Source organism: Zophobas morio, unplaced genomic scaffold, assembly GCF_036711695.1.
Source record: "Zophobas morio isolate AGI-343-1 ecotype UQ-CSIRO unplaced genomic scaffold, CSIRO_AGI_Zmor_V1 ptg000030l, whole genome shotgun sequence".
Taxonomy (NCBI): Eukaryota; Metazoa; Arthropoda; class Insecta; order Coleoptera; family Tenebrionidae; genus Zophobas; species Zophobas morio.
In genome coordinates this window covers 13,734,309-13,759,839 of record NW_026972135.1, presented here as the reverse complement: position 1 = coordinate 13,759,839, position 25,531 = coordinate 13,734,309, and the positions used below count along the sequence as shown (strand labels likewise).

Sequence of the window (25,531 nt, the reverse complement as noted above, 5' to 3'; positions counted from 1 at the left end):
GCCCGCGAGCATGCGCGAGGCAGAGAAGGGGGGAGAATAAGTTGAAAAATGTAAAATGGAAGACGTGTGTTAATTTGTAATAAAAGTTTTCCCAGGGATTTCGTGAGTTATTCCATAATGAACCCCACGGAATAGGTGGAAAACATAACAGTGGCGACGAGGATTTGTTTTGTCGTAGTCAAGTGTGCCTAAAGTGGTAGCTACAGACAAAATGCCGGATCCAGTTTTTGGCGTGGGTGCGCCGCCATCTTTCAATCACAAAGCGTCGGATTTTTTTGCCTTCAAAGAAAGGCTCCTCCAATTTTTCGTGGCGAACGGGATTACCGATCAAGATAGGAAAAGAGCTATCCTCATTGGCTGTGTAGACGAGGAAACGTACGTCTTGGTGAGGAATATCTGTTTCCCCGAAAAACCGATGGAGAAGTCGTTCGAAAATTTGCTTCGAACGATTCAAGAGCATTTGAGCCCGGTGCGATCTTACTTTGCGGCGAGAAGCAAATTCTTTTCAGCAAGAAGATACCCAGAGGAATCAGTGTCTGCATGGGCCACTCGGGTGAAGAGCTTGGCAGCGTCGTGTGGATTTGGTGCAGAGCTAGAGGTACTGATGCGCGACATTTTCGTTATTGGCATGAACAATAATCAGATAATGGAGAGGCTGTTCGAGCACGATCCAACAAAGGGGAATGTCACTTTCAAGTCGATGTTCAAATTAGCATTGGCCAAGGAATCGTCAGTACAGGAGCACCAGGACAGAGAGTCTAGGTCGAGTGTGAAAAAAGAACCGGAGGAAAAAGTATACTATCAACGGCAAGGTCAAATAAAGAATCGGCACCAAGGTACTGAGAAGGAGACAAATGTAAGTACTGTGCTGAAGTGTAAAGTGTGTGGCCGGAAAAATCATAAGGCAAACGAGTGTAAATTCCGTAATTATAAGTGTTTCAAATGTGGGTTAAAGGGTCATTTAGCGCCGGCGTGTACAGCGCGGCAAGGTCATCATTTTCTGGAAGATGCTGAGTCGTCGTCTACAGCAACCAAGGAAGATTTGGAAAGCGACTCGATTTTTATGTTAAATGCGGTTGAGACGGTCAATGATTGTAATGTTAAACCTACGTATATTAACATGACTGTAGAGCAGGTACCGTTAAGTTTTGAAGCGGATTCTGGATTCGCCCACTCCGCAATTTCTGAGAAACTCTATTTGAAACATTTTATAAATTGTACATTGCATGAAAATGATTTGTGTCTCAAAGACTATGTTGGTGTAATGTTCAAACCATTAGGGTATTTATGGTTAAATGTGGCTTATGATAATAAGATGTATCAACTAAAAACTTACGTTATCAGAGACGGAGGCCCTCCGTTGTTAGGTAGGAATGGTTTATCAATGTTACATTTAGGAATTGCTGATGAAAATGATAATATAGAAACGGTGAATTCGGTCGACAACTTATGTAAACGTTATGCGGAGATTTTTGAAAATAAATTAGGGAGATTTAACAAAACGAAAATAACTTTGCATGTTAAGGATAATGTAGTTCCGAAATATTTTAAACCGAGGCCGGTCCCGTTTGCCTTGAAGGAAAAGGTTGAACAAGAAATTCATAGGTTGGTGGCTAATAAAATTTTAGTGCCTGTAGAAATTTCAGATTGGGGTACTCCAATTGTACCTGTTCTTAAGGCAAACGGAACTGACGTTCGTATTTGTGGAGACTTCAAAGTCACTTTAAATCCTTATTTAATTGAAACAAAATATCCATTACCAAGAATTGAATATCTTTTTTCTCAGCTTCAGGGTGGTGTAAAATTCTCCAAGATAGATTTGTCGGAAGCCTATCAACAGATTGAGGTAACAGAAGAGACCAGGAAACTTTTAACAATATCTACACACAAAGGTCTGTATGCATACACGCGATTACCGTACGGTATTACCAGTGCACCAGCAATTTTTCAGAATATTATAGAAAAATATTTATCAAATGTCCCGGGTGTCGGTTGCTTCTTGGATGATATAATAATTACGGGTAAAGACGATAAAGAACACTTGGAGCGGTTGGAACATGTTTTTAAAAAATTAAAAGATTGCGGATTACAAGTATCCTCTAATAAATGTTCTTTCCTTCAATCATCAGTGAATTATCTGGGCCATACGATTGATAAAAATGGGTTGCATACTAATAAAGACTATGTTCAGGCAATCTTAAAAGTACCACGTCCCGATTCAGTGACTAAACTAAAATCTTTCTTAGGGATGGTGAATTTTTATTCGAAATTTCTTCCAAATGCGTCAACCTTGTTAAAACCACTATATAGTTTATTGAAAAAAGAAACCACTTGGAGTTGGTCAACAGAATGTGACGCATCGTTCAATAAGGTGAAGGAGATTCTTACTTCCCCTGACGTCTTGGCACATTACGATCCTGAGCGCGAAGTTACTTTGACCGTAGATGCGTCGCAGGTAGGATTAGCTGCGGTTATTACTCATGAGTTTGATAACGGAGTAGTACGACCTATTGCTTTCGCGTCGCGATTGTTGAATTCCGCGGAATTAAAATATTCCCAAATTGAAAAAGAAGCGTGTGCTATAATTTATGGAGTAAAGAAATTTTTTCAATATTTGTATGCACGGAAGTTTACCCTGCAAACTGATCATAAACCGTTATTGACGATCTTTGGTCCTAAAAAAGGCATACCGGTATTTGCAGCGAATCGACTACAACGTTGGTGTCACATTTTATTAGCGTTCGACTATGAAATTAAATATGTAACGTCTAAGCAAAACATAGCGGATTTTTTTTCCCGTTTTCCAGTAAATCCCCCGGTACTTAAACCGGATGAAAATATCTCGTTTTTAAATCACGTGGGAAATGTTAATAAGCTGCCAATCGATTTTAAACAAATTAAATCTGAAACGGCTAAAGATCCGATTATGAGCAAGATTTTATTTTACGTTATAAACGGGTGGCCACGTAAAATCGATGATGTCCGTTTACAACCATTTTTTCTAAAAAGAAACGAAATTTCCCAGGAACAGGGATGTTTACTCTGGGGTTACCGTCTTATTGTACCACCAAAATTTAGGGACACACTTTTGAATGAACTTCATGAATTTCACATTGGCATTGTTAAAATGAAGTCTCTGGCACGGTCATATATGTGGTGGCCGTTAATAAATGAACAAATTGAGCATCTAGCTAAAAGTTGTAGAACTTGTGGCAGCTTAGCCCCGATACCAGAAAAATCAACGTTACGACCTTGGGTCTGTCCTAAGGAAGTCTGGACTAGGTTACACGTCGACCATTTTGGGCCGATTAAAAACAAATATTTTTTCTTAATTGAGGATGCTACCTCTAAATGGATAGAGTGTTTCGTTGTAAATAGTCTAGCTACAACACAGGTCATTAGATGTTTTCGCGCTGTTTTCGCACGTTTTGGGTTGCCCAAAGTAATATGTTCTGATAATGGTACAGCGTTTAAATCAGAGGAATGTGAGAACTATCTAAAATTGTATGGCATAAAACATGTTACTGGCGCTCCCTTTCATCCAGCAAGCAACGGACAGGCGGAGAGCGGTGTAAAAATTATGAAAAAGGTTATCACGAAGGCACTGTACGAGGTCGCGAGCGTGGATATCGACCTTTTGATACAAAGATTTTTGTTTCAATATCGTAACACCCCCCATACGACGACTGGGGAAGCTCCCGCAACTCTGTTAATAGGCCGTCGGCTACGTACTAGATTGGATCTACTCTTACCTTCAGTTACAAATGTTGTCCATGAAAAACAGGATAAACAACAAAAATTTTTTAAGGGCAACAGAGATCATCAATTTAAAGTTAACGATTCAGTCTGGGTTCGGGATTATCGAAATAATCGAAATACTTGGACAGCTGGCATAATAAAAAAGGTTTTAGGCTGTCGCACCTATTTGATAACATTACAAGATGGTGGAGCAGAAGTTAAAAGACACTTGAACCAAATCAAAGTTAGGATTTCCTCTTTAACTTTTACTCCACGATCTGAACTAGTTAGTGCGCGTCCTGCGACCCCTACTCCTGTGAGTCCACCTCGGGTCCTAAGGCGGAGAAGTCACATTAGACCTCCCGAGCGACTTACCTATAGATAGGTTAGTTATTGTATTTTAATTTTTAGCATATTGTATACTGTATATATTTGTACATCTTTTTCAATTGTATAGTTTTAAGGGGGAAGGTGTAATGTATGTATTGTGGGTTGCGGATAGCAGATTGCCCGCGAGCATGCGCGAGGCAGAGAAGGGGGGAGAATAAGTTGAAAAATGTAAAATGGAAGACGTGTGTTAATTTGTAATAAAAGTTTTCCCAGGGATTTCGTGAGTTATTCCATAATGAACCCCACGGAATAGGTGGAAAACATAACAGATACCATTCGACACCAAAAGCTGCATTGTATCCAAATCTCCCCTAACGCATGCATGGTGCATGGGCAGCCGACCATTATCATCCCAAAAATCGATTTTCGTAACATTCGCTACCAGCAGTTTTAATACATCCCAGTGACCATTATCATACGCAATACACATGGGAACTCTACCCCTTTTATTCGGAACATGCAGTTTGGCATCTTTCAGAATTAACAAACGCAACGTTTTGGGCAAGTTTTTCTCACACCCATAGTGTATCAAAGACTGACCTCTCGAATTCGGAACCTTATCTTAAATTCCGGCAGCTGTAACACAAAAACAAATATTTCATCAATCTCCGAGTTCGAAATCGGTAGTTGTTCCAAAAAATCCCACTCAAAAAAGTCTCGTTGTTCGGAAAATAGTTTCTGTAAAATTCGTCTCGATCTGCTGTAGAGCGCTAGAGCTAGAATGTTCCCTGGATTTAACTTGTTGTATGCGTTTTTGAGGGAAGGAGACATTCCCAAGCATTCGAAAATCATCAGAAAATCAAACCGGATTGCGTAGTACAAGACGGTGGGTGAGAATACTCTTCGGTGAACTCATTCTCGTCGAAGAAAGGTATAAGAAATGGGAAGAAAACCATCAACTTCTGAAAACATGAAACGAACGATCAAATTTAGAAAATCTTATGCGTTCTTCACTATAATTCATATCTTTATTATCCAACGTGTTGATATTTAAAATTAGAGTTCTTTCCACTGCAATTGGAAAAGTCTTAGTCCAGGCACAAGCCACTTTCAAAACATCACGCCCGATAACACCTTTCTAACTTAAATCTTCATCTGTACACCCTTCCAGAATTGCAGGATTCCTGTGTATTACGGCTACTAAACATTTTGAATTTCTGGCTAACATCAAATCCAAAAAAAAAACGAATATTGTTATAACGACCGCCCACAACTAATTTTTTGTGGCGTGCTTTAAAAATTTCATTTTCGAATAAGTACAAAGCGGCAAAATATTCACCAAACAAGTTGTGAGTAAATTCGGCTTCGTTGTCATTTGTGACTCAACTCTGCGTCATCCCCCAGGAGTTTAAAAATTAAGTTTGCTAGGTAGTGACATTTGTAGCTGTTGTCAGCGTTCGTGGAGGGCTGTGTATTTGAAATCTGAAAATAAAGACATTCTTTAATTTAATTCAACAGTTTTTTAATTGCACAAAATGATTTTTATTTCTTATTTAATAAATTCGCAAAATAAAGTTTTATAATTTATCTAAAAAATTGTATTTTTTGGACATAACTTCAAGGTGAGGGAAAATCTGTCCAAAGGGCTTTATACCATACTCTTGTGGTTTCTCGACTTTACATGACCCGTAGAATACGAAGAAATAGGTCTCCCCTTTTCGTCTGTCCGTCTGTCTGTTTGTCTGTCTGCCGTCTGTACGGATTTTTATTGGACATATAAGAAACAAACACGTAGCACGCTTCTTTGTATATATTTACTTTAACATTACGTATATATCTTTATATTAACTTATGTACTATCATAAAAATCAAATCTTAAAATTTGTCGAAAAATCTGAATGTATTTATCTTCGACCAATTTTTTCATATGACAGTTTTTTGTTTTTCAACTTTAATTTTTTCAATTTCTTGACATCCAAATTTTTCAATTAACGTTTCCTGAATTTCTCGATTTGTAATTTTTCGATATTACAATTTCTCATTTTTTGACTTTCCAGTTTCTTAATTTTTAATTTTTTGATTTTTTAGTTTTTCAATTCCATAACTTTTTCAGGTCTTCGATTTTTATTTTTCTTTTTCCCGATTTTTTAATTTACATTGTTTTGAGGTTATATCACAATTATTCGCTTTTTAATTTCCTTTATTTTTTCAATGTTTCTTTCGATTGTATTTAATTATTTAAATTTCCAATCTTTGATTTTCAGTTCCTCGATTTTCCAATTTTTAAATTTTTCGATTTTGCAATTTTTGTATTTCCAGTTGTGGCGAGCAAGTTGCCTGCGCTATAGGCAACCAACCGTACGCCTGCAAAGAACACCGCTAATTGGCTGGCGTACCACGCAGAAGCGAAAACGAGAAGCGAGACTAGAAAAGGCCTGATGGAAGCACAACTCACTCTCTCCGCCATCGTCCACAGAAGCAGCAAGATCACAAGAACACCGCGCTCCTCGTCGCCGCAGAGTTCCAACACAACCACGTTGCTTAAATGTCATTCGTTGTAAATATGTGTACATAAATAAATCCATACCAAAAACATCCACACAGTTATCCAAGTTTCCGATTTCTTTCATTTTCAATATATGTATCGATTTTACAATACATGTTTTGTTTTTTCGATTTAAGTTTCACAATTTTTGTTCATTCAATTTTTGAATTTACGTTTCTTTTATTTTTCAAGTTCTTGATTTCTGATTTATAAATTTTTCAAAGTTTTCGTTTTTTGCTCTTTCAATTTTATAATTGTGCAGTTTTTCCATTTTTTTATTCGAAGATCGTGAAATCGAAAAATCGAAAAACTGAAAAATTGAGAAATTGAAAAATCGAAAAACTAAAAATTCGGGAAAAACTGAAAAATTCAGTCTACCAATTTTTCAATTTTTTCTGAATTTTTAGGTTTTCGATTTAAATCTTATAATGTTTCAAAAAATGTAGATTTATAATATTCTATCAATTCTTTGATATCACAATTTTTCGTATTTTTCAATTTTTCAGTTTGTTGACTTCCGAAATTTTCAATTATCGTTTCAATTTCTCAGTTTGCAATTTTTCAGAAAAGTACCAGTTGCTGGTGCTGCAAAAAAGGCACCGTCAGCCTCCGCTGTGTTCTCGAACGCTCGGCCTACGTCTGCAAAGAAAGCGTAAAGCTAAAATCGACAATCAAAGCGAAGTGGAACAGTGTTGCGAGTTCGTCATCAACCGAGGAGTCCTGGGCGTGAGCAAGGATCTGAAGCACCTCGTGTTCCAATACAGGTATTTCGAAGTCGGGCTTCGACGACTTGATGACGTTTGCTTGCAGAGGGAGCAACGTCAAGCTGCACTCTCGCAGCAAATGGGACGGTTCCAATAGCCTTGTTTTACCTCCGATGCCTACAACACTTGCTGGAATTTGTAGATCAGCACAAATCTATTATGTGCTTCAGTATACGTATGTCGGAGATGTTAGTTTCTATGTAACTTTTGCGAGTTGTAGGTAAGTCTAGACAGTGATAAAGACGTAGACGTTGTCCAAGTCAATTTCCGGATTACTATAGCGACTGTACCTTTCCGGATACCGAACACGAACACCTCACCTACATACAATAAGATACGGTAAGTTGGTTTTCTTGGGGCTGGACAAGACTTTGAGAAGCCAAATTCCGTTCCGGTTTGACTTGACAATGCGCTTTATATGGGAGAATTCGCGGCGGTGTTGGCAATTATCCAAAAACCTATCGATTTCTTAACTATTAAAATTCTCAGTAATGGATAAATTTCGTTTTAAAATGACCAGATGATAAATAATTTTTAAAACACTTTTGCAATTTTAAATTTCACTTTACGAAAACTCAGATCGAACTAATTGATACAGGAAGAGAACTCGAAAAGAGAGTTGTAGGAGAGCTTGGTGTGTTTAACTTATCAAAGCTTTTCTTATTAAAAAAGCAAGAGAGCAAGAGGCTTATTAATGCATGATGTTAGGCAACCAGATATGCCCCCTAGTGCTTCCTGAACTGTAGAACTAATAATGTTAATTAATAAAAAATTACACTTGTATGTTTGGTTACATAACTCATATTTTGAATTTTCAGTAATTTAATAAAATTACGATCGCCGGAAAAGTATTGTAACTAACTAAATTATTAATTTGCCTTTATTAACAAATTTATTCGTTAAATAGTTATTATTATGTTTCTATTAATGAGGCTGATACGTGTTTAAACTCCATATTAATTTTAATAATAATGAAAAAACTTTCAGAGTTTAAGTTTTAGTTATTCTTAACTCGACAGTAACCTTCATAAGGAGTTCATGATTCACTAGTGAAATCAAGGCGTTTATGCCCATTTGCACCCACGTTTAAGTCAGGTACTTAAAATTTAAGCTTTTCTTAAAACTAAGAATGTGTTGCATCAACAGTTAACTCTCTCTTAAAGCCTTCTAAGAAATCCTTAATTTAAGTGCCCGTTTACCTGTGGCTTAAATTTGTAAGCAGTGCTTAACGAGACACAACGATACAACGCATGTGCGGTAGCCATAGTAACGGAACAATACTTCGTTTCTATTGGCTGATGGTTTTGGAAATCGAAAATTTGCAATTTTGCAATCATTTTAGCCATTTCAACCTTTCAACAGTAGCAGCGTTCGTGAGTGTTTTGTAATCAGCGGTGAAAAGTGTGGAATAAAGTTCTAACAAGACAAAAAATAATATAAAGAAGGTATGTACCACAATTACAACGTTTTGTTGTAAAGAATTATGTACATATGTTTTATTTTCAGATGAATAATACAAAGCGCCAGAGGGGAGCAAATTTTATGGCAGATGAAAAGACCTTTGTCTTAACATTAATCACTGAACAGCGTCATATTATAGAAAATAAAAAAACTGACGCTGTTACAAATAAGGAGAAGCAGCGGTGCTGGGAAGAACTAACGAATAAATTCAATTCATGTAGTCCTAGCGGTGCCACGAGGAGTGTAACCTCATTATTTGTAAGTTGAACAGCATCATAAAAATTGGTGTTATTTTTTTTTATAGCAAACTGTATGTTGGACGTAAAGGCTTTGAAAACACCTTTTTTTTCGCGGCGATTTTACAATTCCAAAAAAATAATATTAAAATTTGGATCGAAGGTGACAAACGCATCAAAAGGTCACCTACCTTGTTTTGTTCAGCCTCCTGGGTTGAGGGTTTGTAGACCGCATGCACAAAGGAACCACGTGTCTAAGTTTCGCGACAACAATTCGCGATTGACGTCACACAAGATGGCAACTGCGTTCACTTAACGCCCACCTTAGCGATGTTACCTCTCTGAGGGTTTTTCGATAATTCTGTTCGATAACAGCGCCAACCCCAAGTACCGGGCCCTTTTGCTCGGTACTATGGCGCCTCTAGTGGAAAGTGACCAAAATACACTTGTCAGCAATCTGCGGGACAACAAACAAAATCAAAACAAAATATTAACAAACTTCGAACCGGAACATTCCGCCCACCAAAAGAAAATTAAACAAATTTTTTTTTTTTTTAAACGTAGGTTCCAGCACAATATAAGGTTAATTGACAATCTAAAAACTAATGACTAAAACTAAATACAATATGATATACAAACTATTGACGAGGAAGCGGGCACAGCTTCACTAGAGGACGTGTGATCAGGCCGCTAGTGGTACGTACTTGTGCAACTCGCACTATGCCGTCTTTTCCCGGGTGCAGCGCGACAATTCGGCCAAGTTGCCACTGCAACGGGGCCACCGAATCACCCTTGATTACGACCAGCGTATCTATCGACGGTAGGTTATTCGACGTGTTCCATTTATTTCGTTGCTGCAATGTATGGAGATAACCCTGTTGCCACCTATGCCAAAAATCCTGGTGCAACCGTTGCACGAGCTGCCATCTACTTAGCCGATTTAACCGCATTGCTTCCAACGGTTCATCGGGAACGGCCACTAACGGTCCTGTGGTTAAAAAATGCCCGGGTGTTAGAACCGACAAATCTTCGGGGTTATCTGCGGAGACGGGACACAGGGGTCGCGAATTCAACACGGCTTCAATTTGCGCCAATACGGTACTAAATTCTTCGAATGTTAGGAGTTGCTCGCCTACCACGCGCTTAAGATGCGATTTGAACGATTTAACGCCCGCCTCCCATAATCCTCCCATATGGGGGGCCGACGGGGGGTTAAAATGCCATTTGATGCCGCAGCTACCGGCCGCTGCTTGCATATATTTCTGAAGCACATTATTGGCGCCCACGAAATTTGTACCGCAATCGCTATAAATGTCAGTACATTGTCCTCTACGCGCCACTAAACGACGTAATGCACCCAAAAACCCTTCCGAAGTCAAGTTAGACACCAATTCCAGGTGGATGGCCTTTACCGCAAAACAGACGAAAACGCAGACGTAGGCCTTCAACCGCGCCGCACCCCGACGCCGTCCCATTGTAATGGAGAAAGGGCCAGCAAAGTCCACTCCACAGTGCGTGAAAACCTTTGCTTGCGTTACTCGCGGCCTCGGTAGTTCACCCATAAACGGCGTTATTGGCTTTGGATTTACGCGAAAGCATCTGTTACATCGTCGAAGGGTATGTTCGATGGCGCGTCGGCTTGACAGAATCCAAAATTCACGCAACAACAAATACTGTAATGTCCGGAATCCGACATGCAAGTGTGTCCGATGAGCGGCCTCTATGATTAGTTCGGTGAGACGGTGCGATCGCGGTAATAACAAGGGGTGCTTAGCTTCATAGGGCAATTCCGATTGTTGCAATCTTCCGCCGACGCGAATCAAACCGTCGTCGAGGAATGGGGACAGTTTGCGGAATGGTTTTGAACATGTGCCATTCTTTTTCAATGAACGAATTTCATTGGCAAATACTTTACTTTGCACCATTCGCACAAGTACCAACAAGGCACGATGCAATTCCCTCCTGTGTAACGGTCCCGACTCTCTTTCCTCCTTTGGAATTCTTAAATTTTGAACAAAACGCAAACAGTACGCGATGATTCCCTCAATTTTTCGAAGTGACGAGAATCGATTTAATAGGATCATCGGCCATTCTTCGATCACGCGGCTGATGAGAACCCTTTGCCGGGCTTCAAGTTCCGTACCGGTAGGAACTTCTAAGTCGATTTGTGGCGGCCACTCAGTACCTGCCAACCATGTGGGACCCGCCCACCATAGCGGATGTGTAACAAGCTCCTGGGGGAGTAACCCCCTCGATGCGCAGTCGGCCGGGTTATCACGCCCGCTCACATGATTCCATGCCGACGGTTCCAACAGATCTTGGATGTGCGCGACCCGATTCGCGACAAAAGTGGCCCAACGATAGGGCGGCGACCTAATCCATGTTAGCGCAACTTTAGAATCCGACCACGCATACACCCTGTGTATGTTTAGAACACCCTTGAGAGTTTCACGGACGAATGATAATAAGTCGGCCGCTAGTACCGCAGCGCATAGCTCCAGACGTGGAAGTGAAACCGTCTTCAAAGGAGCGACGCGGGATTTTCCGGCGATTAGAGAGACCCGAATTTCTCCTGTTGGGCGGGATTGGCGTAAATAAACCACGGCCCCCAAACCCCGCTCCGACGCGTCCGCGAAACCATGAAGTTCAGAAGTAAGGGCCCCATCATCAGCACACTGACGCGGTATTGAGACCTTACCCAATTCCGGAACTTGAGCCTGAAAGGAATTCCATAAATGGACAATTTCAGCCGGCGGTGTATCGCCCCAACCGATGCCGATACTCCACAGCGTCTGAATTAATTGTTTAGCCATCAACGTAAGGGGTGCGAGAAAACCTAGCGGATCATAGATTCGCGCAATTTCGGATAGAATGTTGCGTTTGGTACACGGACGATTATTGGGATTAATGGTATATGAAAATATGTCTGCCGGTGGGCACCACTGAAGCCCTAATAGTTTAATCATTCCGGGGCTCTCTAATGGGAATTGGTATGGCCGTTGGTGGCTTGTGGGAACTGAGTTCACAAGACCTTGACTATTGCTCGCCCACTTGCGTAGCTCAAAGCCTCCCTTATTCAATAATTTGATTAATTGTTCTTGCGTCTCGCGTGCATCCTCGATAGATGATGCGCCCGCTACCACATCATCTACATAAATACATGACTTAAGTACCTGCGCTCCGAGTGGAAACGCGTGCCCTTCGTCCTTTACGAGTTGGGCCAAAGTTCGGATTGCTAGATAGGGGCTGGAGCACACCCCGTATGTTACGGTATTTAAATAATATTCGTTGATCGGTTGTTCCGGCGAAAAACGCCATAGAATTTTTTGGTATAACCGTTGAGATTCCGCCACTGCAATTTGCCGATACATTTGTCTAATATCGGCCGTAAAAACTATATTGTGTGTTCTAAATACCATCAAAAGGGCGCCAATGTCCGCCTGTAACTTAGGACCCACGAGTAAGACGTCGTTCAACGAATTTCCGTTCGACGATTTGGCCGACGCATCGAACACGACGCGAAATTTTGCATTATCCGGATCCGTCCGCGCTATGCCATGGTGAGGTATATAGAAACCCGCGTTTTTGTTTACTTGAATCTGGGGAATAACCGTCATGTGACCCTGATCGATGTAATCCTTCATAAATTCGTTTTATGATTGCCGAGCTAACTTGTCTCGAAAGAGGCGCGCCTCCAGGGCGAGGAAACGGCGCATCGCCGAATCAAACGAGCGACCTAAAGACGGCGACGTGTCTGCGAAAGGCAATTGAACAACATATCTCCCCTTGATGTCGCGTGAAATCGTCGACGTGAATTTTTCTTCGCACAAAACGTCCTGCGGGGCCGCCATAATGCGTTGTGGCACTTGCTCAAGCTGCCAAAAGCGTTTTAACGCCGCGTCTAACGAGTTATCTATGGACGTACAAAACGACCTGACCACGGTTTTCTGCTTATCACGTTTAATACCCCCAATCAGTACCCAACCGAAAACAGTATTTAACGAGGACGGTTCCTCGAGCCTACCTTTCTTGAAACCGGATGTAACGATTTGTCCGTAAACATCAGCACCTAACAAAACGTCTACCTGCTGTGGTGTACCGAATTCCGGGTCAGCCAATTCCAAATTGCGTAGGTGACGAAATTGTCTCAACTGATCTTGAGACACTGCCATTGTGGGGACGTCACCGCAAATTTGAGGCACAACTACCATCTCGGCCTTCAACGAGAAATTACGCACTAAATGCGACCGCACTTCGCATTTTAATACACCCGACGTACTGCTTGTCGACATTTGATTTAAGCCTTGAATAGGTACCACCGCGTTAGTTTGAGGAAGCCCTAAAACCTTTGCACAGCGCTCTGTGACAAAGGTGGCCTCGCTGGCAGTGTCCAAAAGCGCCCTAAATGCACGGTATTTACCTCGCGAATCCACCACAATTATTTGCGCGGTCGCCAGCAGAATGAAACTACGGGTCGGAATCGCGTTAGTCATAACTTTGACACCGTCGTCGGTAGAACCCCTGACGCCTCTCCCGACTCTGCACTAGGTTTGGGGACAAAATGTAATAATGTGTGATGCCTACAATTACATACTCGACAGTTTACTTTAGATGGGCATTTGCTAACCGAATGTACCCTCGATCAACAATTATAACACAGATTTTTCTTACGCGCGAAAGTATGTCTATCCCGTGGTTCCATTTCTAAGAAAGCATCGCATTTCGTTAATGGGTGCTCATCTGAACAATTAAGACATTGTTCCTTGCTGATTGGTGATCGCGTGACAAACGATGACGTCACGGGACGCTTAGCAGGTACGGAAGATGCAGCTGTGGGTTTATGAAGGGCGGATGTGGAATTATGACCCATTGTCATAACGGAAGTTTCCAACGCAGTACAATGTTTAAGCAAAAATTCTTGGAGGTCATTGTAAGCAGGTACGGAATTTCCTACAATACTCAACTCAAATTTCTGTTTCCACGTGGTGTCCAGTTTTTGTAACATTAAATTTAACAAGGTGAAGTCCCACAAATCGACTTCATCGTACTGCTTCAACGCGGCCAAATTTTCCGAGAACACGTTTAACAAATTTCGCAACAAACTCGGCGAATCTCCATTCACTTTGGGTGCACTATAGATCGCTTGCCAATAATTTGTCAATAATACGCGCTTATTGTTATAAGGCGCCACCAGCGCATCGAATGCGATAGCATAATTTGCCGCCGAAATCGGCAAATTTTTGATGACGGTAGACGCCTCGCGAGACAATGACGTCGACAAATATTGAAATTTTTCAATTGCGCTAAGATTTGGGTTATTGTGGATAAGCGACCGAAACAAATCATAAAATGTGGGCCAGTTTTTGATCTGACCGTCAAACGTCGGAATTTGAATTTTGGGCAATTTGACGTTGTTTGATGTTAAATTGCCCCTGGGTGCGGATGACTGCGCGGCCTCGCGATTTAATTCCGCTGCAACCGATTTAATTGAATACTGCATATCGTCAAATCTTGATTGCACCTCGTATTGTTCGTCTAGCTCCTCAGGGGTGGTGCATAATTCGACAATTTGCAACTGTCGCTGCTCAAACTGGGCAACAATATGGTTTAAGTTCGCAGCTCGAATAAAAAACTCTCCTCGTACAGTTTCGTGGACTCTGGCTTGTTGCGATAGATTCACTAAAGCTTCCACGCGTTTGATCAAACTAGCGCGTCCATTACTTAGCGCGGCGACGGTAGCCATTATGTAAGCTCGAATTTAAGTATTTCGATAATTTGAAAATCAAATGAAAATGCGTGCTAATCACGCTTAGCAAAACTACAACAAATTTGTGCTGGAATCTACAAATCTCTCGTAATTACTCTAAATCCGGCTCGAAGGACCATATGTTGGACGTAAAGGCTTTGAAAACACCTTTTTTTTCGCGGCGATTTTACAATTCCAAAAAAATAATATTAAAATTTGGATCGAAGCTGACAAACGCATCAAAAGGTCACCTACCTTGTTTTGTTCAGCCTCCTGGGTTGAGGGTTTGTAGACCGCATGCACAAAGGAACCACGTGTCTAAGTTTCGCGACAACAATTCGCGATTGACGTCACACAAGATGGCAACTGCGTTCACTTAACGCCCACCTTAGCGATGTTACCTCTCTGAGGGTTTTTCGATAACTCTGTTCGATAACAGCGCCAACCCCAAGTACCGGGCCCTTTTGCTCGGTACTATGGCGCCTCTAGTGGAAAGTGACCAAAATACACTTGTCAGCAATCCGCGGGAAAACAAACAAAATCAAAACAAAATATTAACAAACTTCGAACCGGAACACTGTAGGTGAAGAAGATAACGAAGACCATGAAAACGATAATGTGGTGCCCATTGCCACCTCTTCTCCACACATTCCTGAAGCAATGGATGAGGTTCACAAAACAAAAAAACGAGTGTTTTCTGATACATACGACCAAGGGGAAGAAAATGCAAATGTAAGCTTTTTCTGTGTTGGTTATCATTTGTTATATATATATATATATACGTCAATGATAACTTTTGGCCTCGCGCCAGATTTAGGCAACAAGTAATGGGAGAATATGAAAACCACATCCTAGCCTCAAACTTTGAGTATATATATTAAATGGAGGGGGATTAAAGTACTGGAAAGGGAAAGATAGAATGCCGCCATATTGGAAGGTAAACTCATCCGATCTGCGCAGGAACCTACTATTGACAGTAAACAGCTGTTCGTGATTTTGTAAACATTTTAGCTGTTTATGTGCTGTTTTTTTGGTGTTTGGTATTTTGAATCGTGTTTAGCGACAGCTTAATTTTCAGTCAAAGTGAGTAAATACATTTATTTAGGAATTAACCTAGTAATTGACTTTAGTTGTAGAATTCGTTTCGATATTCGTCTGGTTTTCGTGCTGTGGAAGTTTTATAAAGTCTTTGGACTTTGATGGAGAAAAAATGAGGGGTTATATTGATATGGGTACTGAATTGGACGACGAATCTTTGCCTTTAGCAAGTAATGTGTTAGTATATATGGCCGTCGCCCTAAACGGCAGTTGGAAAATACCAATTGCGTATTTTTTTATTACAACTTTAAGTGCCATGGAAAAAGTAAATGTTACAACGTTGGTAGTGCAGAATGTTTTAAGTACTGGTGTTAAAGTTGTATCTATTACTTGTGATGGTCCTTCTACAAATATAGCAATGGCGAAAGAATTTGGTCTAACAACAGACATAGAAAAGTTCAATTCATTACTTACAATAGACAATGTTCAAATATATTTTCTCTTAGATAATTGCCACATGTTGAAATTATTACGAAACATGCTGTTTGCGGAAAAAGTGCTTTTTGATGGGGATGGAAATGTAATATGTAATATTGTGCTATTGACTCTGTACTAACTTTGTAATTTCTAGGAAATCAATGTTAACTTTATCATAAAGTTAAACGATTTGCAAGAGAAGGAAGGCTTACATTTAGGCAATAAATTATCAACCCGACACATCAATTGGAAGCAACATCCAATGAATGTTAGCATTGCAGTTCAAACTATATCAGCAAGTGTTGCTGCAAGTATCACTCATTGCCGAAAAAATCTGAAACTCCCTATGTTCGCTAATTCAGAAGCGACATGTAAATTTTTAGAAACATTTGACAGGTAAATGTAATCAATATATAAAGACCGAATTTAATAATATGTAATTTCCTTTATTTTGTGTAGGCTGTTTGACATATTCAATTCGAGGAATGCTTTAGGAAAATACTTCAAAGCGCCTCTCAGAATAAATAACGAACATGTTTGGAAACCTTTCCTAAATGATGCCTTTCTATACATTTCAAAATTAAAATTACAAAATGGACAAAGCGTTTTGTCATCTCGACGGAAAACTTCCATTTTAGGTTTTATGATTTTAATTAAAAGTTTTATAGGAATATTTGAAAAATACGTTCATGCTGATGGACCTTTGAGGTATCTGAAAATGGTATAGTATAACTGTTCGACTTTATATCATGACTGTGATTTCTAGATACGTATTGACTTATAAGATGAGCCAAGACCATTTGGAACTATTTTTCTCTGCAATTAGGTCTCGTGGTGGATACAACAACAATCCCTCATGTGTGCAATTTGTTTCAGCTTATAAACGACTATTGGTACACCATGAGCTTAAACATACTAAAACAAATTGTTTAGCATTAGATAACACTTCAATTTTAAATAGTGTAAGTAGTGACCAGAAAACCAAGGACTACGAAAGCTTGAGTGTTCCAAGTACATCTGACTGCAGGAATGATCACAATTACTCATCAATTATTTATGATCATAATTTTACTGACGTCATTGAACGATACAAGTTATTCCCAGAGGTCATTAATACCGAAGATGACGTAGATTTTCCAGATTTTAATCAGTTGACATTATATGCAGAAAATGTTATTGAATATGTTGCTGGTTTCATAGTTCAAAAACTTAAGAGAAACATCAATTGCAGTCAGTGTTCTCGTGCATTAGAAGCTACTACAGTCAATGAAAATTCTTTGATAAAGGTGAAAAGTCGTGGCGGGCTGGTATATCCTTCCCCAGATGTTATAAAAATTTGTTTACAAACAGAAAAAATATGTAGGCATGCCTTTCATATAACTGAAAATAAACCACCAAATGTTGATCAGGTCCTCCGTAAACTAACGGCTGTCACATATCGTTCCATTGGTTTCAATATTTTTGAATGTTTAAAGAATCATGTCGAAAATCAAACTTTTAATGAAAACCATATCTACCAGTTAGTAAAACAAATAATAGAAATTTATTTGAAAGTTAGATTATGCTATATTGCTAAAAAAGCCAATATCCAACAAAAGTGTACGTCACGACATAAATTTAATAAACTCATTTTATTTAAAAATCAATAAATTAAGACTAATATTTTGATAAGTTTATTTCACAAATATTGTATGTTAATTGCATTAACTAATGACTTTAGTCTAAAACGTGTGTGTCTTCGTGTAATAAAATAAATATTAGCTATCAAACGGCGTTTTTTTTTTTTAATTTAATTGCCCAACCATTTTTTTGTTTTTGTTGTCAATCATTTTATATCAATTATGAAATGACTTCAGATTGTTAGCATCCCTGCTTTTATTCAAAAAGCGCGCTTGTAATACCTTTGCATATGGCGGCCACTTGTCCTGCAATTTTCGGTGGTGGGGACTACAACACTCCTCCTCCATTTAATATATATACTCAAAGGCCTCAAACCTGTCATATCAGTGTTCAAATTTGTATTTATGGTTGCATCATTTACAACAAGCGAATGCTTGACACATTTTAAAGCAGGTAAATATTTGGAGTTATAGTTTAAACTGTTTTCGAGTAAAAGAAAGAAAAAGTGGTATGAATGAGTTTATTCAGAAACAATTTTTTGGAATTAAAACAGCCACATAGAGGCTGAAGAAATTAAGATAATCAAAGAGAAAAGAAAACACAACTTAAAACTAGGAAAGCTTACTTCGTAGTAAGTGCAATTATATTCTATGAACATTTAATACTACTATAAAACACCAAAGTAGATTATTCATATTTCTTATGAAGTTAAAGATTGCAATTATTAACAAAGTTGACAACGTATGGATAAAGTTAAATACATATCTTTTAGTCAAAAGAGGTGTCTGCATAATTTGTTACAGTGTGTTTGCAGGTATATTTGTACAATGCAGGAGCTGCTGCATTCACTATCCAAATGTAATGTATAAATAATGATTTGTCTGGTGTATGGTGCGGTCTTAAAATTAGGTATTTTTACTATATTTCAATTGGATAAATATTTTTACACATATTTGTAAATTCTCGTGCTTTGCCAGTTTTAGACGTTGGAATTTTAATTATTAGCGTATCGTTTTTGTTTTGAATGCCGTCATTATTTTTCAATTTATCCATTCCACATGCTCCTACAACTTCTAATAAAAAATAAACCTAAAACATAATGATTTATAGACAATGTGATTGACCTTATTTGAGATCACCTTTAACATCAGGTACATTTAATCACGGGCTTCTGTTAAAAATTTTGTTAAGTCTTCTCTTGTAAATATATTTGATTTCTTGGCAACGTAACCTATATTTTTTGCTTGAAAACTTGGTGTACTTAGATACATCTACGCTGTTTTTTATTAACAGAGTTGACTTTAACTACAACTATGCAGCCCAAAGTGTTAAAGATTTCACAGAATTTGCTTTTTCAGCGAAATACTCGTATGCAATGAGGTGTTCTCCATATATTTTGCATGGTTGTTTCTGCGCCAAAAATAGTATATTATTAGCCAAGGTTGCAGAGCCAAGCATTCTAGACCGAGCGCAAATTAGAACCCGAGACGCGCAGCGTCGAGGGCTCTGAAGCGCGAGGTCTAGAAGTGGCTTTGCAATCGTGGTTAATATACTATTTTTTTCACTAGTAGAAACCATAAGACAATAAATTGAAAAAATAAACGTTCAATTTTTTGACGCAACATGATTTTGTTTTGATTTCTAACCAAACTTAATCTAAATCTTCAACACAAAGAAAACCGTTTATACTTGTCGCTGAGTTAATCATTTTATCTTCTACCGTCTACCAACTACCATGCGTATACTCAAGTAATGTTTGTAGCACAAATTTGTTCATTTTTTAAGAAATAATCACATCAAACATTTCGTACATAACCTCAGTTTTTCTTTTTGAACCCGTGGTAGCAAAAGTTGAATTTGCTACCACTAAATGAGTCGACATTTGCATGCGTCCTGGCTGCTAGTGAAAAAAAAATTTTTCATACCGCTTTTCATAAACTGTGGCCGAGTTTTTGGATAATAAATTTGATATTTTATCTGCCAGTTTTTGCAAGTTCGGTTGAATGCATGTAAACTTCTTGTTATTATAGCTATCCATCTCTATTTTGCAATTGCTGCAGATCTTTCTGCAAGCAAAAATATTATTAAAAGTGCCAAAAAATAAGAGGTATGCTTCATACTTTCATTTAAAATGGGCATGTAAGCTAATAATCTGTTCTGTAATAATAATAAAAGCTTATTATAGGTTATGTAGATACAAGAAAATTGTTCAAATTCTTCCATTCCGCATACTCCTACAACTTCGAATAAAAAATATACCTAAAACATTATGTTTTGTAGACAATGTGATTGACCTTCTTTGAGATTACCTTTGACATTAGGTACATTAATCACGGGCCTCTGTTAAAAATTTTCGTAAGTTTTCTCTTGTAACTATATTTGATTTCTGGGAAACATAACCTATATTTTTTGCTTGAGAACTTGGTGTACTTAGATTATATCTATGCTGTTTTATATTAACAGAGTTGACTTTAACAACGACTATGTAGCCCAAAATGTTGATTTCACAGAATTTTCTTTTTCAGCGAAATACTCGTATGCAATGAGATATTCTCCATATAATGTTTTCCATGGTTGTTTCTGCACCGAACAAATAACTTATTACAGGTTATGTGGATACGTGGTGGATAATCATGGAGGAAGGAATATAATGGAGGGAGTGAGAGTTCAAATAAGTGATCCCGCGCCAAAATGCGTGAAAGCAATAAAAGGTGCTTCAATATGGCTGCCGCTTCAGTGGCGTATCTTAATAGTATTCATAAGGGGTCCCACTACTCAAAATTATATTCAATGCAAATATTTTTTTTAGAATATCTAAAATTTGAATTTTACTCATAGAAATTTATTTTGTATAATTATAATCAACAAAAAACCCAAATTCACATCAAAGTTTTAATTTTTGCTGCATAATTGTTGCGAGATCTTTGGAATAACATTTAAGGAGATAATATTATAAAGAAAAAACATTAGCCAAGAATAATAAAATCATTATATAAAATTATAAATGACTGGTAGTTACGCTAAGGTTTTGGGGATAGGGTGAGGTTAAAGAATAACAGACGAATTTGTATATGTTGTAATTCTAGAAGCTCGATTTTTTTTTTATTAATCCAATCAATGCATATCATTACTTGGTCTTAGTACCAGTAATCATAGAAATGTTGCCTCAATGCCAGTCATTTTCGGGTTAGCGGTGGGTCTTAAAATAATTTTATTAAAAGGCAGTAAGAGAACTGTACTTTATAATTTGTATAATAATTAATATTAATTTACAAATATGTACTAGATAATAATAACATAAATAACATATATGTTTTTATAGGGTATTAAAAGAATACAATATTACAAAATAAAGATAAATTCACTTAAAGGAAATACATACAATTTAAATAAAAAGAATACAGGATTACTACAAAGATGAGTTCGTTTCAACTAAAGGTTTGATACTTTTCTGAAAAATAGTATAAGAATAAAAAATATATATATAAGAAGAAACAAAGTAAAACGTCAACGCAATCAAATATGTTTTAGATTTTCTCCATATAATAAAACTTAACATGTTGTTTACATTTTTTTTTTAAATAAACCACATTTTGTAACTTTATTGCCCTTTAAAATGAATCAACTTAGTATATCTTTGCCTATCAGAATCTACTAAATAAGACTTACTTTTACAACTGTATTTTATACGCAAATTCAAATAAATATTAATTATTTCTTTCAACAAAAAAGATGTATGGGGGTGATTTCTATGAAGCAATTTCTCACAGTTTAAATTTTCAATGATGTCAATTACAATTTTGCATTTACTAAGTTTGGTATGTACTCGCTCATGTGTTCTGTAAGTTTTTTCACTTTGTACGCAAATGGCAATCACATCGTCACTAGGATAGCTCAATCCCCCCTTTGATTTGAAATCAACAAAACTTCCTAATAAGTTCTCTTTTATACCAAAAAGGCATGATATACATATTTCACATTTCAAAGATTTGGCTAATTTAAAAGCAACAAATCCAGCAATGTAAATGACAACTTCCTCACAAAAATTTGTTAAAGATTCCTGCGTAAAGAAATAATTATGTTCAAAATTAACGTCACTTTCCTGAGTAACTTGTACGTCACTCGTTAATATCAATTGATCAGAATTAATAATATTTTCGAGTTTTTTAATTCGAGACGAACATGTCAAAATATTTACTTGCTCTAAGGGTACACAGTTTCCAAAACCACTGTGATTTATTTCTGCGTGTATTAATAATTTTTTATATGCAGATTTAAACTGACGAGTAGTAGGGTTATTATTGCAGCCCCCTAAATTTCTAATTTGGAAGAAAAAATTTTCCAAATGATCTTGACTGCATTTATAGGTGGGCAGATACTGTAAAATTGACGTTCCTCCATCACCCACTACATATTGTTCATAAATATTTAATACTGCATGTAAACCAGCTACAAAACCTATAAAACCTGTTTTACGGGGCGAGTGAATAATTAAATCTTTGTTAAAAAATCTCAATTTGGATATATACGAAGTAAAGCAATTCACAAACGTTTTTACCTGATTAATATTATACTTATTTAATGCTTGCTTGTAACCAAATTCCTTTATTCTGCGCGAATTCAATATGTCAAAAGCGTCATTAATATTTAAAATGAAGGTAGCCGTTGCTCCACAGTTCTTAAACTGATCAAGCTGTAAAATATCTCGACAAAACGTCAAAGCTTCAGAGACAGACCTGCTTAATAACTGTGTAGCTAGAGCAACTTTCATTTTTTGTTTAAAAAAATTTATATGTCTTCTACGTAGTTTGTTTGCAAGGTGCAGCCCTTCATTTTCTTGCAGTTCATTTAGAAGTTCTAAGTATTTAAAATCAATAACATTATTCTCTCCATCGACTATTCTTCTTTTGTCACCAAATGTGTTACGTATTAATTTCATCATGTGTGAAGGATCAAGTAAAAGAAGTATATTCTCTTCACCAAAGTTTGTTTTCAAATTAGAAGGGCTAAATGAGCAACCTAATGCAGATGCCATTGACAAATTTGTCGCACAACCATCAAATGTAATATTGCTAATTTCAATTCCTACACTTTTTACTAAAAATAAACACTGTTTTAGTAAACCTAATTTTTGCTCACTATTTAAAGAATGGCTTAAAAAATAACCCACGGGGATTTTCCAAGAGCCATTTATAGCAACCAGCATGAAAACTAAAGCTTCTTTGGCCTCTTCATTCTCATTTACTTCGATTATACTACCCATATCAGCATATCCATAATATTGTTGCCCATCATATTCAATGCAGCGTTTAATAGCAACTTCATCGAACACTAAAGAACACAATTTTACGTTCTTCAGCCTTTGCTTTTAACACATCGAATGCCTCACTTGTGAAACCTGGTGCACCATTCACTGAAGAATACCATACAGACAAAGTTTTTGGGTGTGGAAGACAGTCCATGAATTGTTTTCTTATAAAAGAAAAAGCCTTTGGGGAGTAGAAATGTGTTGTAACAGCAAATTTTCTTATTTCTGGCCCATATTGATTTGGCAATGGTTTGTTGTTAATTTTAGCCCACATTCTGCTCAACAGTTCTGTATTTTCCTGAAATTTATTAACATCCACACTGTTGTTTTCATAATAGTTGATTTTCTTCCTTAAACTTGAAACAACATCTTTCAGATTACAAATTTTGCGTTGCTGTTTTGAGGTTCTGCGTTTTAACGTTTTAATAGTGCATTGTTGTTGTGACACTAATGTCTTCAGGTTGTTAATTTGTTGTTTCAGTAAAACGTTTGCACATGTTTTTGTTGTTAAATTTTCAAGTTTCTTTGTAATTTCAAAAACTTTATTAGACAATTCATCTTCTATATTCTGTTGAGGCTCTACCGAAGGTGCGTCACAAACTTCTGTGTGATGCGTTTCATTGCCTCTAAAGGTCACTACATTGGTAATCTAAAATAAATATATGTATTAATTGTTATATCATGCAGCATGTGAGTTTATTTAATACCCTTTCTTCATAAGTATAAGAAATAGTTGGTACTGAATGTGGTCTTAAAGCTACTTTCTGGGCTGATGTTCTATCAAAACACTTTTCTTCAAAATGAAATGAACACAGGAAAAAGTTGTTCACAGACACAGAATTTCCTAGGTGAAGATAAAGGAAGTCTGTCCACAGTTTCTTTAATTCAGGTTTCTGGGGACACCTAAAAGCAATTCAAAAATATTCATTAGTCCCTCTTAAGCAAATATTAAACGAAAAAATACGACACACCTGTGAAACGTTATTTTTTCTCTACCAATTGTTGACCTGGAGCCACTCGTAACTTTACACAATTTGCAACTAACCATTTTAAGTTTTTAAATAAACATGAAACGCTTATCGCAAATTCAAAACAAAACGTTCACACTAAACACGAGGTTAAAAGCGAAAATGACAAAAACAGAATCGTACGACACTGGTCAGTGCTGGCTGATGAAATTATTAAAGTAAGCATGCGCGGTGAAGGGCGCGCTAATTGAAAAGAGTAATAAAAGGTGCTTGCACTGGTGCCAAGAATTTACATTGCCGAGATACGGCGCACTCCCTCCATTATATTCCTTCCTCCATGTGGATAATACACATTGTTCGCTGCCATAGAATGTCGCTGCACTTCACGAAATCCGCTGTTGCCATGCAAGGTTGCGACGTTGCGAGATTACGCGCAAATATAGTTAATAAATTATATTTATAAAAATAATAAACCGGATGTGTTTCTAATAACTAATAAAAAGGGTTAACAAAGAGTATAGAATTACTGCTAAACCGAAAAACAATTTATAACCTTGTAAAATCTAATTGTGGAGGTAGATAAGACTAATATGACAACACCGCATTTAATTTCTATGCCAATTTTTGAACATAGGAAAAGCACATTACTGCCTTTGAGTATATATATTAATATATATACTCAAAGATTACTGCGCGATTTCGAAAAAAGAAACATTACTATTTTATAGCAGCTTTTAACCTCTCTTTTTGTATTTCTCCAAGAAAGGCGTACATGTCAATTTTAAAATACCAGTTTAAGTTGGAGTAATAAATTTACTTTTATGGTTGTGTGTACAGGCACTTCTACAATTAGCAGTACAAGTTTTTGTTAATCTCTTAAATTATTTTTCTACTTATGGAGCCAATCTGGATATTTGCTTGAGGGTGTGCTTTAAATTTTAGGAATTAATATCTTGGAACGTCATGCATCGTTTCCATACATTTTTGAGTTTCTGTTTTATCTTCTAATCACTTGGAATTTCATTTCCAAAAACAAAAATTGTACTTGAAATGATAGATATGAAGCTCATTATTCCGAAACATGTAATTATAAGGTCAAATGTTACTATGTATGAAATATATTATTTGATATAAAGTAACTTTTGACATCGCATTCTTTAGATTTTTTTCATGGGTACTTTACAGTTAATAGTATCACCATGAAATTGTTTCTTAGATTTGTTTTTCTTTCTTCCGGTATTTGAATCACAATTTGATATTCTTAAAACAACGACAATTAATTTAACTTTAGCTTGAGTTG

At 37.3% G+C, this 25,531-nt stretch overlaps 3 protein-coding genes and 1 long non-coding RNA gene across 4 annotated transcripts; 1 reads left to right on the top strand and 3 right to left on the bottom strand.

Moving 5' to 3' along the window:
* Window positions 1–211: 211 nt before the first annotated feature.
* LOC135138625 (uncharacterized protein K02A2.6-like) lies at window positions 212–4,123 on the top strand. The gene has a single exon (XM_064068603.1). The coding sequence runs from the start codon at window positions 212–214 to the stop codon at window positions 4,121–4,123; it is 3,912 nt and encodes a 1,303-aa protein (XP_063924673.1).
* A 5,589-nt stretch (window positions 4,124–9,712) lies between these two features.
* Window positions 9,713–12,718, bottom strand: LOC135138624 (uncharacterized). Its single transcript, XM_064068602.1, has one exon. It carries the CDS (start codon window positions 12,716–12,718, stop codon window positions 9,713–9,715), a length of 3,006 nt encoding a protein of 1,001 aa, XP_063924672.1.
* Window positions 12,719–12,727: 9 nt separating this feature from the next.
* LOC135138623 (uncharacterized) lies at window positions 12,728–14,817 on the bottom strand. Its single transcript, XM_064068600.1, has 3 exons — window positions 13,746–14,817; window positions 13,681–13,696; window positions 12,728–13,613 (listed from the first exon to the last, which is right to left on the bottom strand). Exons 1-3 carry the CDS (start codon window positions 14,815–14,817, stop codon window positions 12,728–12,730), a joined length of 1,974 nt encoding a protein of 657 aa, XP_063924670.1.
* A 5,133-nt stretch (window positions 14,818–19,950) lies between these two features.
* Window positions 19,951–20,543, bottom strand: LOC135139007 (uncharacterized). The gene is made up of 3 exons (XR_010282100.1): window positions 20,265–20,543; window positions 20,076–20,214; window positions 19,951–20,021 (listed from the first exon to the last, which is right to left on the bottom strand). It is a non-coding gene; the product is annotated as an uncharacterized LOC135139007 (long non-coding RNA).
* Between the last annotated feature and the right edge of the window lie 4,988 nt (window positions 20,544–25,531).